The 14945-nt window shown below is 43.0% G+C and overlaps 1 protein-coding gene across 3 annotated transcripts in view; it reads right to left on the bottom strand.

Annotated features, from left to right (window-relative positions):
* Positions 1 to 13: 13 nt before the first annotated feature.
* The window catches only part of nr5a2 (nuclear receptor subfamily 5, group A, member 2), a 47064-nt gene continuing 32132 nt past the window's right edge, over positions 14 to 14945 (bottom strand). For 2 of the 3 annotated variants that reach the window (XM_027023982.3, XM_081708648.1), the window contains one exon: positions 14 to 2205. In XM_027023982.3, coding sequence (XP_026879783.2) covers positions 1958 to 2205 — 248 coding nt within the window. In that variant the 3' untranslated portion in view covers positions 14 to 1957. The remainder of the gene's footprint in view (positions 2206 to 14945) is intronic. The other variant, XM_081708649.1, reaches the window with a different exon arrangement.

The following is a 14945-nucleotide window of genomic DNA, read 5'->3' as shown; positions in this document are numbered from 1 at the left end:
TTTTAATTAATGACTGAAACGAACATTAAGTGGTGATATTGATTATTGTCCCAACACTAATCACGACCCAACATTTATGTAAGACATCCAGAGCCTTCCAGCAGGCCATATGGAATGCCACACTGATCAATAGATGAAGATAAAAGCTCAGAGCTGTTGTCCATTCATTGTGATGCAGAACAGGTAATTACAGGTCAAAGGACTGATGCTGTCTTTGGTATAGAACACACAGAACTGATGGAAATGTGTTTTAAACCATATTGTAGAAGGCGGTGCAATGGTCAGTCACCCCACTTGAGTACAGCTCTCATAATTTTACAGTGGTGAGATGAACAGAGGTTTAATGGATCATTTTGTGGCTCCTCAACTGTATCTTGTATATACATTTTTGAAAACATGCTTTAGTAAACAAACACATTGTATATGACCTCCTCCTGCTTTAAACACACAATGGTGAAACCAGGACTCAATAAATTATGTTTATCTTTAAGCTTAACCAGTGACATACATTTAGAAAGCAGAACATAAAATCATGTTCTACAAAATAAAACTGACAGAATAATGCAAGCACAATCAGCGAAAAATTGATCAATAGACCAAAAAGTTTGAAACACAAATATTAAGTGAGATTCCTTTCTGATTTTAGTGTCTCACGACATAATTAAGTACTGGTCAAGATTAAAACTGTACACACACAAAACAAAAAACAAACAATAACAAAAACAAACATTTTTCTTTTTTAGAAGAAATCATTGCTTTGCAATTTACCTCACCTCCAATTTACATCACAGTTCTCTCCCACATGACCACATGAATGTAAACACCTCTTGTCTCTTCTTAATTGTATTACATTAATACTTAATATATATATACTTTTTTATTTTACATGTTATAGTTCACATCAGCACAGTTAGCTAGCATGGTGATGAAATAAGGCAAGACTCACATAACTGTGACATCACAAATTCATAATACTGATAGTTAAGGTTGGTGTCTTTTTTTTTCTTTTCGTTTGTTCTGCAGCAGGCTTTGGTCTTGTTTTGACTGAGGCAGTATATCTTCCACTTTGCTCTGGAACCATGTATTCCAACTTCTGATGGGAGGAGGAGCTTAAGAGGAAGATAATCATCTTCTGTTTTCCCTCCATAACCAAACTGGTAAAACCATGTTGGCAAACTGAACTATGCAATAACTAATTAATGAAAACACGGTTGTTTGTTTAAAGATAAAAGTTCATAAATTGATTTTTTGTGAGGGAAGAATTTGGCATATATTAGCATCTTGAGTAAAAAGAAGAAATGCCTGCCATTCTAAAAGATACATACAGTTTGTCAGTGTTTCCTCTTATGTCTTGATGCACATTTTTTGGTGAGGGGCTGCAAACTAGTCTCAAAGCAAAGCAAGATGCCATCCGATGCAGTTCACCTCATACCACAAAACAACCTCTGCCGTGACTTGTGTGCCTTAAAACAGACATTAGGGGGCCATTTGGCTGAGTCTAAATTGAAATACAGGTCCAATGCTGGCAAATGAGTTTAATTCTTAGAGGAGGTGTCACAGTCTTATCTTAAACCCTCCAGCTTGTCTTAGTGAAAGTTAGTTCAGCTGCTCATGAAACCACATGATGAGTGATACTCGCACTTAGAGATCAAAAGTCATTATATCACAGTTTGTTTTGTTTGATTTTCTGTTTGATTGTGGGTTGGGGGTGGAGGACGGTCCCTGCCAAACTCATTTTCAAGTGTTCATTTATTCTACTTTTCCCTGTTTGGACCAAACCACGGAATCAACATGAACCATGCAGGACACCATAAAGATACCACGGAGTCATGGTGTGAGGCCTCTGTCTGAGTGTCTGGAGGCTCTGGTGGCTGACGGCGCTCAACTGGAAGGGCACCGCTGGGATCGGCGGGCATGGCTTGCTGGGTTGCTGTACGTCCTCGTTCACCCACGACTTTCAGGCACGTTTCGCATGCAGCATCTCGATGAGCAGGTTGTTGCAGGGAACGTCGCCATTCAGGTGCTTGTAGTAGAGGTACTCCTCCGCCTGCAGACTAATGGCCCGGATCTCAGGTAGCCGCAGAAGCAGCTGGCCGAACTTGTCCGTCTGCTGAGGGTAGTTGCACATGACATAGTCCAGCAGTGCTGCGTTGACTTGCTCCTGGACGCTCTCCACAAGGTGGAAGTTCTCCAGGTTCTTCACGTCTGGAGAGAGGAGAGACACACTAAACGGTTATGGCACAAGCCAGCTAGGAAGGAGACGGGTCATATGAAATGCATGAATGTGCGCTCATCTTGGGCTCTGTTCCCTTTTTTTCAACTCTGATTTTTCTCAGGAGATATGGCGTGAAAAGGGAATCAAGTGGGGGAAAGAGATCTCTAGGGACGTACTGCCGAAGAGAACGTGAATTATGCACATGCATGGAGGCCTTGTAGTAGTATAGCTATTAGTCCCACAAAACACAAAAACAGACATGAAATGTAAGTCCTTCTCAAGCAGATATCTCAGAATTACTATATAGATGTTGATATCTCTAAATTAATCTCTCTAAATTGCATGATTGGGAAATGTGTTTTTGTGATTAAAATGACTATAAATCAGCTGCATAGCAACATTACTGTTTTTATATAAAATCTTACAATGAGGAGAATATCTGACATTGGTAGCAAACAGCATGTATTCTGTAGCGTCACATGAAGGTCTACCTGGATAAATGGCTGGCGGTTTAATGTATGAGGCACTAATGAATCCCTGGTGAGTGGCTAAATTTAATCGGGTTGCAGGGGCTGTGCACCATGTGATCTTTTATTAATTTCTTTGACCTGGGGTTGAGTGGAAGCATGACCGTTACTGCACCCCTTCACTGCGCACAGACGGCCCAGGTCCCTGCGCCCTCCCCCGACACCTCCCAGCCACTGTGAAAGGAGCCGGACCTGCCCGGCCAGGGCTAATGAGGCAGCTGGCTGTCCGCTCTCCCTCCCCAAAAAATAATCTCGACTGGCTCAGCCGCCGGATATAGGGGCGGGAGGGTGTAACGGGTGTGGGGGTGGTGTTACAGCAGCGTGTAATGAGGTCTGTAGAACGAGCTGTGAGTCCTTCATGGCTCCAGCGAAGATGTTCTCCCTGACCCCTGGGTGACACCGGTGGGCAAGCTCAGGACAAGGCGAAGGAGGGAAGGGGGAGGGGTCCGCCTGGAGATTACTAATTACAAAGCTCCTGCTCCACCCCTGCGATTTTAGTCCCGGCCCCCCCAAAAAGGTAAACAAACTATGCTTTGTAGCCCTGTCACTTTTTTTTTTTTTTGCCTTTTGAATGGCCGGGTGCAGAAGGCACTTGTTCAAGCCACGTTTAGAAAGAGCACAGCACAGAAAGTCGGTCCGAATGTCCGTTACGGCAAACCAGGCCTGTGATAGCAGGTGGAGGCTGGAGGTGAAGCAGCTCCTGATGAGCAAACTCCAGCCCTCGCTGTTCACATAAGCCAGCTCACTGCTCTCATTAAACCCACTGGTTAAGAGGACTGCATGTAAAACGTTACCATGGTTTCACAGCTCAAATTTCTCAGGCTATGTGATGAATGGAAAAAAAAGGGAGGGAGGGAGGGGGGGGATGAGGACTGAACTACAGAGATTTCCAAACTAATTAAAGAAAAATGATACAAAAAAAAAAAGATCAATTTTAATTGCTAATTATTGTGAGAGTGCTTTTGAACATGAAAAAAATGGAAGGGGGGGAAGGGGTCTTTAAAACCACAAATGATCGATGACTTGATCTCTTCTCCCATATGTGAGAAGTCAGGCTACAGAAAGAGAGAGAATCACTATTTGTTTAATTTATCCACAGCAAGAAACGTGCAATCATGCACTGCTGACAGCAAAAGAAATATGGAGGGAGAGAAAAGGCAGCATTTACCATTCAGTCAGGTCAAAGCATTGCACGGTAAGCACTCTTATCTTCTATCTCGACGTTTAGTCACTGTGGGACTAATTATGAACTTTTTTACTTGAGACAGCCTCAGTGTGCAGCACGGCTGTACAGACACTCGCCTGCAGACCCTTAGGTTCTGTGCAATACATTGTTCATTTCACTGGCGATCATGCCAGACGACCCTACACATCCATTCACCACCCCCATCTACCTCCTTTCACCAGGATCTTTTTTGTCTTTCTTGTTTTAATTAGAAAGGATTTTCCCAGTGGAAAAAAGATCCAAAAGGGATTCGGGAATTCACCCCAGCTATGCCAACAAGCCCTCGTTGGGGCTGATATAAATATAATCACATGTGTAGTACCACGAATCCAAATGTATTGTAAACATCCAAACCACGTGATGTTATGACTGGATGCGCTTCTAAAAAAATATATCACTACTGGAACATTAAAATATATAAAATTACATTCTTTGTTTAGTTATGATCCATTATTATTCGTTGCCCCCACTACAACCAAGGTGTATTGATTTCATTTTACTGGTATGCATATTGAAAATGAAGATACACTTGGGTATGGATTTTCACATCTAATAGTTTAATCAATGACCAATTAAATCATAACATGAAATTTGAAAGGCAAATGATGAATCTACTGACATGTGCAGGAGGATGCTGTCATTAAGCATTGACAGACTTCCTCTCAGAGCAAATCAGCACCAAGCCTAATCGAAAAACATGCTGTTTGGCAGCACGGCAGTGAAACGTAACAGGCTTAACACTGTCGGGATGGGCCTGCCTGTTTGTGTGTTTGGCATGTGGGCCTACATTACAGTGTCCTTTGTGTGTGTTTAAAGCTCCTGCATGTGACCACTGCAGAGTTCAAAGGGCAAGGTGCACCTTGGGTTTTCTCTACACTTTTGCTTTGCAGCTCGCTGTAACCACGCGCCATCACTCTTGTTCATCATTAACCCAAGTGCCAGGCACACACCAATTAGAAAGCGGGGCGGTGCTGCCGCTGCCCTCTGGCCTAGAGTCAGGATGGGGAGGCCCACCACTACCCCGTCTGACACACCGCAGCCTGAACGGGACCACGGTCAATGTCCACCTGCTCACCTTCCAACAATATTTACTCAAATGCTGAATCAAGCTTTTTCTTTTGCTTATTGGTTGATACTGGAAAGAAAAAGAAGATATTAGTGAGTGCATGTTCTAAAAATATGTTGAGAGGTTGAGCTGAAATAGTAATGTGTATTTCAATGCCATGCCGTAGGTAAACTACTTGTGAGTGTCTGTAACTGTTACTTGACAATGCCCTTACCAGATCCCTCTTAATCTTATCATTCTTTGTGTATCTTTTACCTCCTGCTTATTAACAACTACTAGATGATGTTCATAAACCTTGTCCACCAGCCATTTGATCTCAGCACCACTCCCACACCACCTACTTCTTCCAGTTCCATGTTTGAAGTGGAACCTCCAGTATGTAGCTCTTAAAATTTTACAGCCACAAAAAGCTACAGCTGTAGACTGTCACAAAATTCTGCTTTAGTTCTCTATTTCTCAAGAGGAGCATTACTGAATGTTTTAAACTGAATACTAATAATATGCTAATATCACCTTGTGTAAATGTCATTACCTGTCCTAACTAAACATGGCACCCATATTAGTTTGTCTGCTGGTCAAATCATCCCAATCTGAAAAGTGGCTTTAACACTGAAAGCAGCTGTTCATTATGAGCATGAAGCCAGGTGTCCGCAGGTCATCTTTTTGTCAAACAAACTTTCATTCCCTCCTTATCTCTCTCTCTCTCTCACCCACTCACTCACTCACTCACTCTCCATTTCCCTCTCTCTCTGTGTTAATGATGCATATCAATGACTCAAGCTCTTCCCTCCTTTCTCGAAGGGATGTTCCTTCTAACTACGCTGTGAAAAGCCAGAAGGAAAGCACTGGCAGAATAAAGCATGAAGGCTCAATCTGCTACTCCCTGGTCAAAGTGGCCCACTGGGCCCGGAGAGGCCAACTCTATGAGAGAGAATTAAACAGGACAGCTCCAGCTGGGGATGCATTAAGTCAAAAACTCTGCCCGGCGCTGCTGGGTTAAGCAGGTAGGAGAGGCGTCCCAGTCGCCCAAGGATGGGTTTGATTTCGCTTGCCACAGAGGTGGGGGCAAAATCCTGGGGCTTCAGGTGGGGGGTTGATTGCTGGTGGAGCGAGAAAAATGCCTTAGGTATGATGAAATAAACACAAGAAACTTGGGCAAGCCCTTCTTTTAATAAACACTGGCTGTGAGGTGTGTAGCCTCCTCTCAAGAAGGGGAAACATATTGGCATCTGGTTATTCATCCCTAGCCTGACTTGAGTATTAAGTGCTACATGCTGCGTGAATAATTGCTATATAATTTATGTTGGTATTAAATTGCAGACATTTGTATAGAGACTTCAGGCACAGAAAGCAATATAGGAATATCATTATTATTTCCTTATGTATCTGGTAACCAGTGGAGAAAAAGCTCTACTTGCCTCTCAGTTCCCTCTGCACAGATGGACCTTTGACCGTGCTTTCCACTTTAGACATAAGGCTGGTGCAAAGAAAATACTACCAGAACCGCCCAGGCTCAGAAGGAAAAGCTCCCTGCATGGTTCTGGCTGGCTGGCAGCGCGGGACTGTGTGCAACAAGCTTGTGGCCCTCTCTTGCTCTCGCAACTCCACCAATTCCTCCACAGTGAAGTGGTGAGAAACTGGAACTTGGACGAACTAGGACTGGAAAAGACTGGGATGAAGGAAGAGGGTAATGATGGTGCAGCTGGTTCAGATCAGAGACCAAAGGGAATGCTACACGATATAAGAACGGGAGGGGTAGGGCTGGGAATGAACACATCAGTGTTCCTGAGAAGGATGAAGATACAATGTATCTGCTGGGTTTGTTTTTTATTTGTGTTTATCCGGCTGTTCGAAGCAGTAATCTGAAATCTCTCTCTCTCTCTCTCTCTCTCTCTCTCTCTCTCTCTCTCTCTCTCTCTCTCTCTCTCTCTCTCTCTCTCTCTCTCTCTCTCTCTCTCTCTCTCTCTCTCTCTCTCTCTCTCTCCACCTCAGTGCTAACCCTCTGGAGGGTCTAGTTTACATTCAGCCCACTTTCACACCCTCTAATTGCATGCACACAAGAATGAAGGGGTACGTCAAAAGCTTCTTGTTTATAATAACGTGACAGAAAATCATTAGGGGGTCAAGTACCCGCACATCTCCCCCTGAAGTCCTGGAGCAGCCCAAACACCGCCCATAGAAACCACAAACCTAATGAGGTCATTAAAGGCAACCTCCCATCAATATCTTTTTTCTTATTATTTTCCCCTCTTTTTGACAAATTTAAATTAATAATTCACCAGAGTGCCTGGGGATGTATATTTTGTGAGTGAAGGACAGTAAATCCATATCAAGATTCCACCCCTCTCCCTCCCTGACACACACACACTCAGATTCTATGTTACTTCTATCCTCCTTTCTTGTTGGACTATTGAATGTTGCTTGAGCTGACTGAAGAACCAGATCTTTTGCATCTCTCCAAAATGCGCCCTCCTCTCTGAGAGCCGGGAGGCCAGGCAGGGGTGTAACTTATTCCACCATGTTAGTAGCTTGTACTCTCTAGTATCTCATGAGTAATATAGCCTGACATGTTTGTAAGATGCCTGTCAAAGCTAGGCTAATTTATGTTGCTGCAGACTGTACGTTTTCTGCAAATCTGTTAATAGGAGGAAAATGACATCTAACTTCCTTATTACGACACAGAATGCCACAGGTGACATTACATATTAGATATGAGAAATTACACAATATGCATAATTAATTCAGCACACTTTTCATTTACTACAGTGTATCAAAGCCCTGAAAGCTCAACAAGAGAAGCCAGAGTCCTGGTTATCAATTATTTTCCTTTTCTCAACTGGCAAAATTGGCATAGTGTTACTGAGAGAGTACTAGTTGCATGCACAGCTGTACTGGATGATTATTAGGTGCCAACAGAATGTAAACCAATTAGCAAACTCTCCAAATGGGAACTAAACACAAAACAGCAGTAATTAGGTAAATGGTTTAAAAATGAGATTGTAACATATTTAAGAAATAAAATTTTCAAAACTAAAACTGCCATTCGGTACTGAAAACAAAGGCCAATAGGCATAAAAATTAAGTTACATATTGTTAAGTAACATTTATTTTCTAGACCATATTTCTACAACTGCAGTTAATCCAAAGTACTGTACAACAATGAGAGACAATAGACAAAACAATATTTCATAGCACATATGCGGTCGGTGAAATAAGTATTGAACATGTCACCAATTTTCTAAGTAAATGTATTTCTAAAGGTGCTATTGACATGCAATTCTCACCAGATGTTGGTAACAACCCACCCAATCCACACATGCAAAGAAATCAAACCATAGATGTCTATAAATTATGTGTAATAATGAGAAATGACACAGGGAAAAAGTATTGAACACGCTTTCTGAAATTTATTTAATACTTCTTACAATAGCCTTTGTTGGTGATGGCAGCTTCAAGACGTCTCCTGTGTGGAGAAACTAGTGGCATGCATTGCTCAGGTGTGATTTTTGGCCCATTCTTCCATATAAACACTCTTCAAATCCTGAAGGTTCCATGGGCTCCTTCTATGAACTCTGAGCTTTAGTTCCTTCCATAGATGTTCAGTTGGGTTCAGGTCAGGTGGTTGGCTGGGCCATTCTAGCAGCTTTATTTTCTTTCTCTGAATCCAGTGGAGAATTTCCTTGGCTGTGTGTTTGGGATCATTGTCTTGCTGAAATGTCCACCCTCGTTTCATCTTCATCGTCCTGGTAGATGGCAGCAGATTTTTATCAAGAATGTCTCGGTAAATTTGCCCATTCATCCTTCCTTCAATTATATGAAGCGTGTCAGTGCCGTCAGTGCTGAAAAACAGCCCCAAACCTTGATGTTCCCACCTCCAAACTTCACTGTTTTTGGGGTGATATACAGTGCCTTTTGACCTCCAAACATGGTGTGTATTATGGCATCCAAAGAGTTCAATTTTGGTCTCATCTGACCAGACTATATTCTCCCAGTATTTCACAGGCTTGTCTAAATGTTATTGAGCAAAGTTTAAACATGCTTCAACATGCTTTTTCTTCAGTAATGGAGTCTTGCAAGGTGAGCGTACATACAGGCCATGGAGGTTGAATGCATTACTTATTGTTTTCTTTGAAACAATTGTACCTGCTGATTCCAGGTCTTTCTGTAGCTCTCCACAGGTGGTCCTTGGCTTTTGGACAACTCTTCTGATCATTTCTTTTCACTCCTCTGTCTGAAATCTTGCAGAGAACACCTGGTCATGGCCGGTTTATGGTGCAATGATGTTCTTTCCACTTCTGGATTATGGCCAGAATAGTGCTCACTGGAATCTTCAGTAGTTTAGAAATTCTTCTGTAACCAATGCCATCAGTATGTTTTGCAACAATAAGGTTTCAAAGGTCTTGAGAGAGCTCACAGGTTCTACCCAATATGAGATGTTTATTGTGTGGAACCTTGGTAATGAGACACCTTTTTATAGGCTATCAGTTGAACCAGTTGATATTAATTTGCACTAAGTGGCAGGATTGCTTTCTATTTACTGACAGATTTCAGCTGGTGTCATTCCATGTATTTTTGTACCTCTCTTTCTTCATGTGTTCAATACTTTTTCCCTGTGTCATTTCTCATTATTACACATAATTTATGGACATCTATGGTTTGATTTCTTTGCATGGATTTCTTTGTCTGGATTGGATGGGTTGTTACAGACATTGGGTGAGAATTTCATGTCAATAGCACCTTTAGAAATATATTTATTTAAAAAACTGATGACTTGTTCAATACTTATTTCACCCAGTGCATGTCATATTGTTTGTTTTGACATATATAGGTTCATCATGAATTTGTAAAACAAAGTATTTACTAGGTTTAATTGCATAATTAATTTAGTGTCAGTGTGTTATCCATACTTGGAGTGGCATTCCGTGTGAATAGGAATGGTCGTTTCTAAAAGAGCAATGGCAGGTGGGTGTGCATGCACTAAAACCACATTCCAACAGGAGCCTTACCAGAGGCACACACCTCAGCTCGACCTTTCTGAATGCCTTCCGTTCTTATGAGCCGCCTCCCACTAGCCTGTGCTAGGCTGAGCTGATATTTGAATGACCACTTATTTTTATAAGCGTCTCTAAAGAGTAAGCCCTCCAATGACCCCCCCGCCCCATATGGCACTTGCTGGACCCGGGCTCCCGGTTTAACGTTACAGGAAGACCTGATGATGTTGCATTTTTTCCAGTGGCAAGACAGTGCAAGCATTCCAAAGCTTTGTTGCTTTAAATAAACAGCAGTGTGGCTGCTCACATGGGGGAGGGGCCAGGGAAGGCCAAGAGGCGGGTGCTATAGCACCTGTCGGCTTGTTTGGGCCATGTGTCGAAGAGCCGGCTCTGGTTTCACAGGCCTGGGATCGGGCCAGGACTCCACTGTGAGGCGATCTCTGTGTGTGAAGGCAAAAATCACTTTGTGATGTCTTGTACTAGCGGCAGCAACGAGATGAATGCATTCAGCACCTTTCAGATTTTGGTGGTTTCACGTCAAAATGTCGTATAAAAATTACAGCTATGCAATTGTGATCTCACAGTATTTCTAGTTACTTTTTCTTTACATTACTTTTTCAGTAAAAATGGTGTTGGCTTTTAAATTAATGGACTATGTAGAATATCTTATTCAGTTTTGTAAACCAATGTGAGACCAGGCAGGCTAGACACTACACAGCTGCACATAATAATTCAAGCATCCTAGTCTTTACTGTAGTTCACTAATATTCAAAGCCTTAGGATATTGGTTAAGGAGGCTAACCCTACTGTTGTAACACTACTTTCCTTTAGAGAGCATACTGTGTCTATACAGCAGATTCTTTTAATCTGCAAAGATACAGTTTTCAAGCAAACAGCTGACCAGATGAATAATCATTTGTAAATGCATGGATCACTGCAAATGGTCTCATCTGCTCAGCTGTGTGGTCAGTGTATGCTTGACCTGCTTCCCCAGGGCTAGGAACTGCTGCTGCATGCTTTTTCTTCTTGTGAGACTGGGGGAGCTTTTTATGGACAACCATGGCACAGTAATCTTTCTATGGGATCGATTGAGAAATGACAAGTCAAATGCCCGGGGGGGGGGTGGGGGGTGGTGGGGGGGGGGTTGGCGGAGGGCTGCGCTGAGCGCTTGTGTAACATGCTTATCTGTGTTTGAGCGCAGTGTTTAAATACTGGCAGCCACCTGATCGATAGAGCTCTCCCTACGGCAACCGGGATCTTCGCCCACAGCCCCAGAGAAGTGGGCCTGGGGAAGCCCTCCTGAAGACATGCTTTTTAATTGGCTGGGGCTGATCTGGTGGAGTTGGCTATGCGGCTCCCATGCCAGCGAGATTAGCATTACAGAGCACTGCCGTCCATGAGCTGCGCAAAACCTCCATCAGCTGCCACCCACATGTAAAAGAAAACAAACTAATAAAACTCCACGCACACGCAGGCGAAAACATCAACAACGGATGGAAAACACAAAGTGCTGTAGTGAATGCGAATAATAAACTTCTGCCCATTGATTGTGGGAGGAAACAAAAGGCTCGGGTATGTTTGTGTGGGCCGGAGCACGGCTCTCATGAATGTTTAAGGGCGCTTGGCTTTCACCACGGCTCCTCTTTAGCTCCCCCTCTTCAAGCGATTCCATCCCAGTTCAGGTGATGGACAGGATCCACGCTTTATTTTCATTTCAAATTTCCTCTGTGTAAAACGCACCTACACAATGCTTAAACTTCAACGGCGCATGCGACTGGAGGACCATATGGCCGTTAAGGATGACCTGCAGAGAAATGGAATGAAATGCAGAATTGGACACCATCCAAATTATTGATGTTGTTTTGGAATGCAGCTCGGCTGGGAGGTTTTCTTTTTTAAAAGGGGGGAGGAAAGTGATCGGCAGCGGCGCAACGATGTGCAAAAGCAGAAAACACGTCGGAGCTCCTGTGATTGATTTTTCCAGTGCAGGTATCAGTTAGGAAGCGGCTGACGTGTGGAGCAGGTCGCGGGGGCGGTCTGGCTGGCTAAGCAGCCCAGATGCGGGTCAGCCGCGTGGTATGCAGCCGCTAATAAAAGTTGCCCATTGATTTTCTGTAGTCGCTTGTAACTGTTAATGTTGATACATCAATAGCCAAAGGAAAGCACAGGGCTTAATAGGAGCCCGAGAATGTGGAGAGATGAGAAGGCCGGGTGCTAAATCACAGAATGTACCCCACCCAGATCGATAAGACAGTAACTGCAAGTGTCCCTCTGCTTTTCTAATGTTTTATAATAAACTGACAGCTTGTAATAAGGGTGTGGAGGAGCGGGGCAGAGCTGGAGAGGGCTGACACATACACCTCGTTGAGTCTATTCTAAATCGCATCATCTGGGGAAGAAGTGTGCCTTTTGTGAAAGTTTTGTGAGTAGTGACCTGTTAAGCACTTACTGCAGCATAGTCTGTAAGGCAACTACAAAACCTGGAGAGCTGAAGTAAACAGTGTCTTACTGTATTCCCATGGGAACAACAGATTGTACCCAGTTACCAATCTGCTGAGAAGAAAGGTCAAGACAGCTAGTATCAGTTGTTGAAGAGTATCACTATTGCTGTATTGTATACTGTATAGAAATAAAAGATGTATAGTTTGAAATGCCAGTATAGATGTGCATTTTACAAAGGAAGGCATCTAGTGAAATCAACACTGGGGTGGACCGCAGGTGGAGGACACGCGAATAGCTGTATTTAAAAGTGGGCAGCTCCTGACCTGACCAGCTCCTGACTTGTTTAACTGTTACAAAATGCCTTAAACACAGACTGGAGTTCCAGTTCCCAAACAAACATTCTCATTTATCTACACTCCCTATATTTAAGCCCAAAGCCCTAAGGTAGACATGTCTACACTTCTTATTTGGGATGTTTGTAGACCTACTGGATAACAGCACAAACATGTAATCAGGTTTAAATATATTTGCTATTTAAAGAAAACAGTCTAATGTGAAGTCATTGACACAGAACAAAAATAGGAGAAAGCTCAGGATGTAATGAATGTAGATTACAACAATAATGAATATGGGCTATGTGACATGTGGAAATCGGTGAGAGGAATATGGTGAGCATGCTCAAAGTGTGGCACAAGTCAGTGGGGTTAAAGGGAAAGTGGCACTGTTTAGCCAGCCTCCATGCCTTTAATGACCACAGCCGGCACTACTGCTCCGTGTAGTGGGCTGGGGAGCTTCTGCAGCTTTTAAAGCTTGATAAAGCCTGAAAGCCTCTTAGGGCTACTAATAAAGGTGGCGTGTGGCGGAGAGCCTCTCACCCGTCTGCCCGGGTTAGGCTGTTCATTTCTGCCATCTGTAATGTAGGGACAGTGAGCAAAACCAGCAAGTGCTGAATATTAGGGTCATTGCCGAGGACCACTAGAGCCTCCTCTCGTGATTTGTAAAATATCAGAACACTCAGAACTGATTGGAGGCTCTTCCATGTTTGCGTGCTATCCAAATGAATGTGTTTGTCCAAAACAATGAATACTTGCAGAGAGAGCGCAAGAACACGGACGTCAGATCAGCGCAAGGTCTGCTGCATATTGTCACAAATCATGGGAAATAAATATAAGCTTGACTTTCTACCCTCAGATTCCACCATAAACCTTTTTTCCCCCCAAGTAGGCACATGTACAGCTTCTCTCTCTCTCACTCTCTGAAATACACACACACACACACACACACACACACACACACACACACACACACACACACACACACACACACACACACACACACACACACACACACACACACATAAACTTGCTTTATATGTGTATTGATTGGGCCTAGGTCTCACATCTTCCAAATGACTTACTGCCCGTCAGTGTCAAACTGCTTGGCTCACAAGAAAAACCTGCCCCTATTATCTTGCATTTAATTAAGACATAGCAGTAGTTTTATGCCCCATTATTTGGCCCCAGTCAGGGGTCTCTGAGGCGTAAATATTGAACCACTGCAGCCCTCAAATCTTAATCAATCCTGACCACTTCCAAATTATTTGGTCTGTTTCAGGAAATGAATATTTGTGCCAGTTATGAGGCAGCATGCATGCATTATCAATCTCTCTTCCCCTTTGCAGAAGGATTGATGCATCGATTCCAGCCAGGGAAATAAGGCAAAGATTGCTTAATTAGGCCATACCTATCTGGGAACTTTCTTTTTACCTTCTTCAAAGAGGAAAAAGCAGAAAATTCTTTCTCTAAATGAACAGCTCAAGGTAATGACAGTCTTTGGCAGGAGAAGCCTACCAGTCCAGAGGCTTACTGGAGAACCCCAAAGAAAAAATGCTAGATGCTCATTATTTTCCATAGTAAGCACTACTGAGGAGAATTCTAAACATGCCTGGTACAAGAATGTAGATTTTCAGAGGAGTTTATAAACTGCAACTATCCTTGAAATGCTCTACATGACATAGTTTATTGAGAACATCTCTCCCAAGAAACTATGGCAAACATCTAAAGATCTGTTTATTTAGACACTATTCACAAGCTATTATAAATATTCTCTTAGACTTTCCCTCTCAAAACATGGAAACCAGTTCAATTCTAGGAAAAGTCCTGTAGTGTAAATCTAGGTATGTTACTACAGTACAAAATCACTTGTGAGATTTTTCTGATAGTTGTGAATGTGAATTTGTCTGTCTTTTCGGGAGGTGCTGTTATCTGGAGCTCTGCCTACACATCCTTTCTCCTAGGGAAGCTGTGTTTCTTTGCCACACCTTCTCCTGATGAATCATGACAGAGCTGCCTTTCTTTGCAGCCTGTGTGGCAGTGGTTGGCCTTTGTTAGTGGACATGTAGCTGCTTTAGCCTTCTCTCATCCCATTTAAAGAGGGTCTTATACTGCTTTTAGCCACTCACAGACACACAAACACAAAC

The sequence above is a fragment of the Electrophorus electricus genome, chromosome 26, assembly GCF_041902795.1.
Source record: "Electrophorus electricus isolate QZ-2024a chromosome 26, ASM4190279v1, whole genome shotgun sequence".
NCBI lineage: Eukaryota > Metazoa > Chordata > Actinopteri > Gymnotiformes > Gymnotidae > Electrophorus > Electrophorus electricus.
This window is presented reverse-complemented; position numbering and strand designations above follow the sequence as displayed.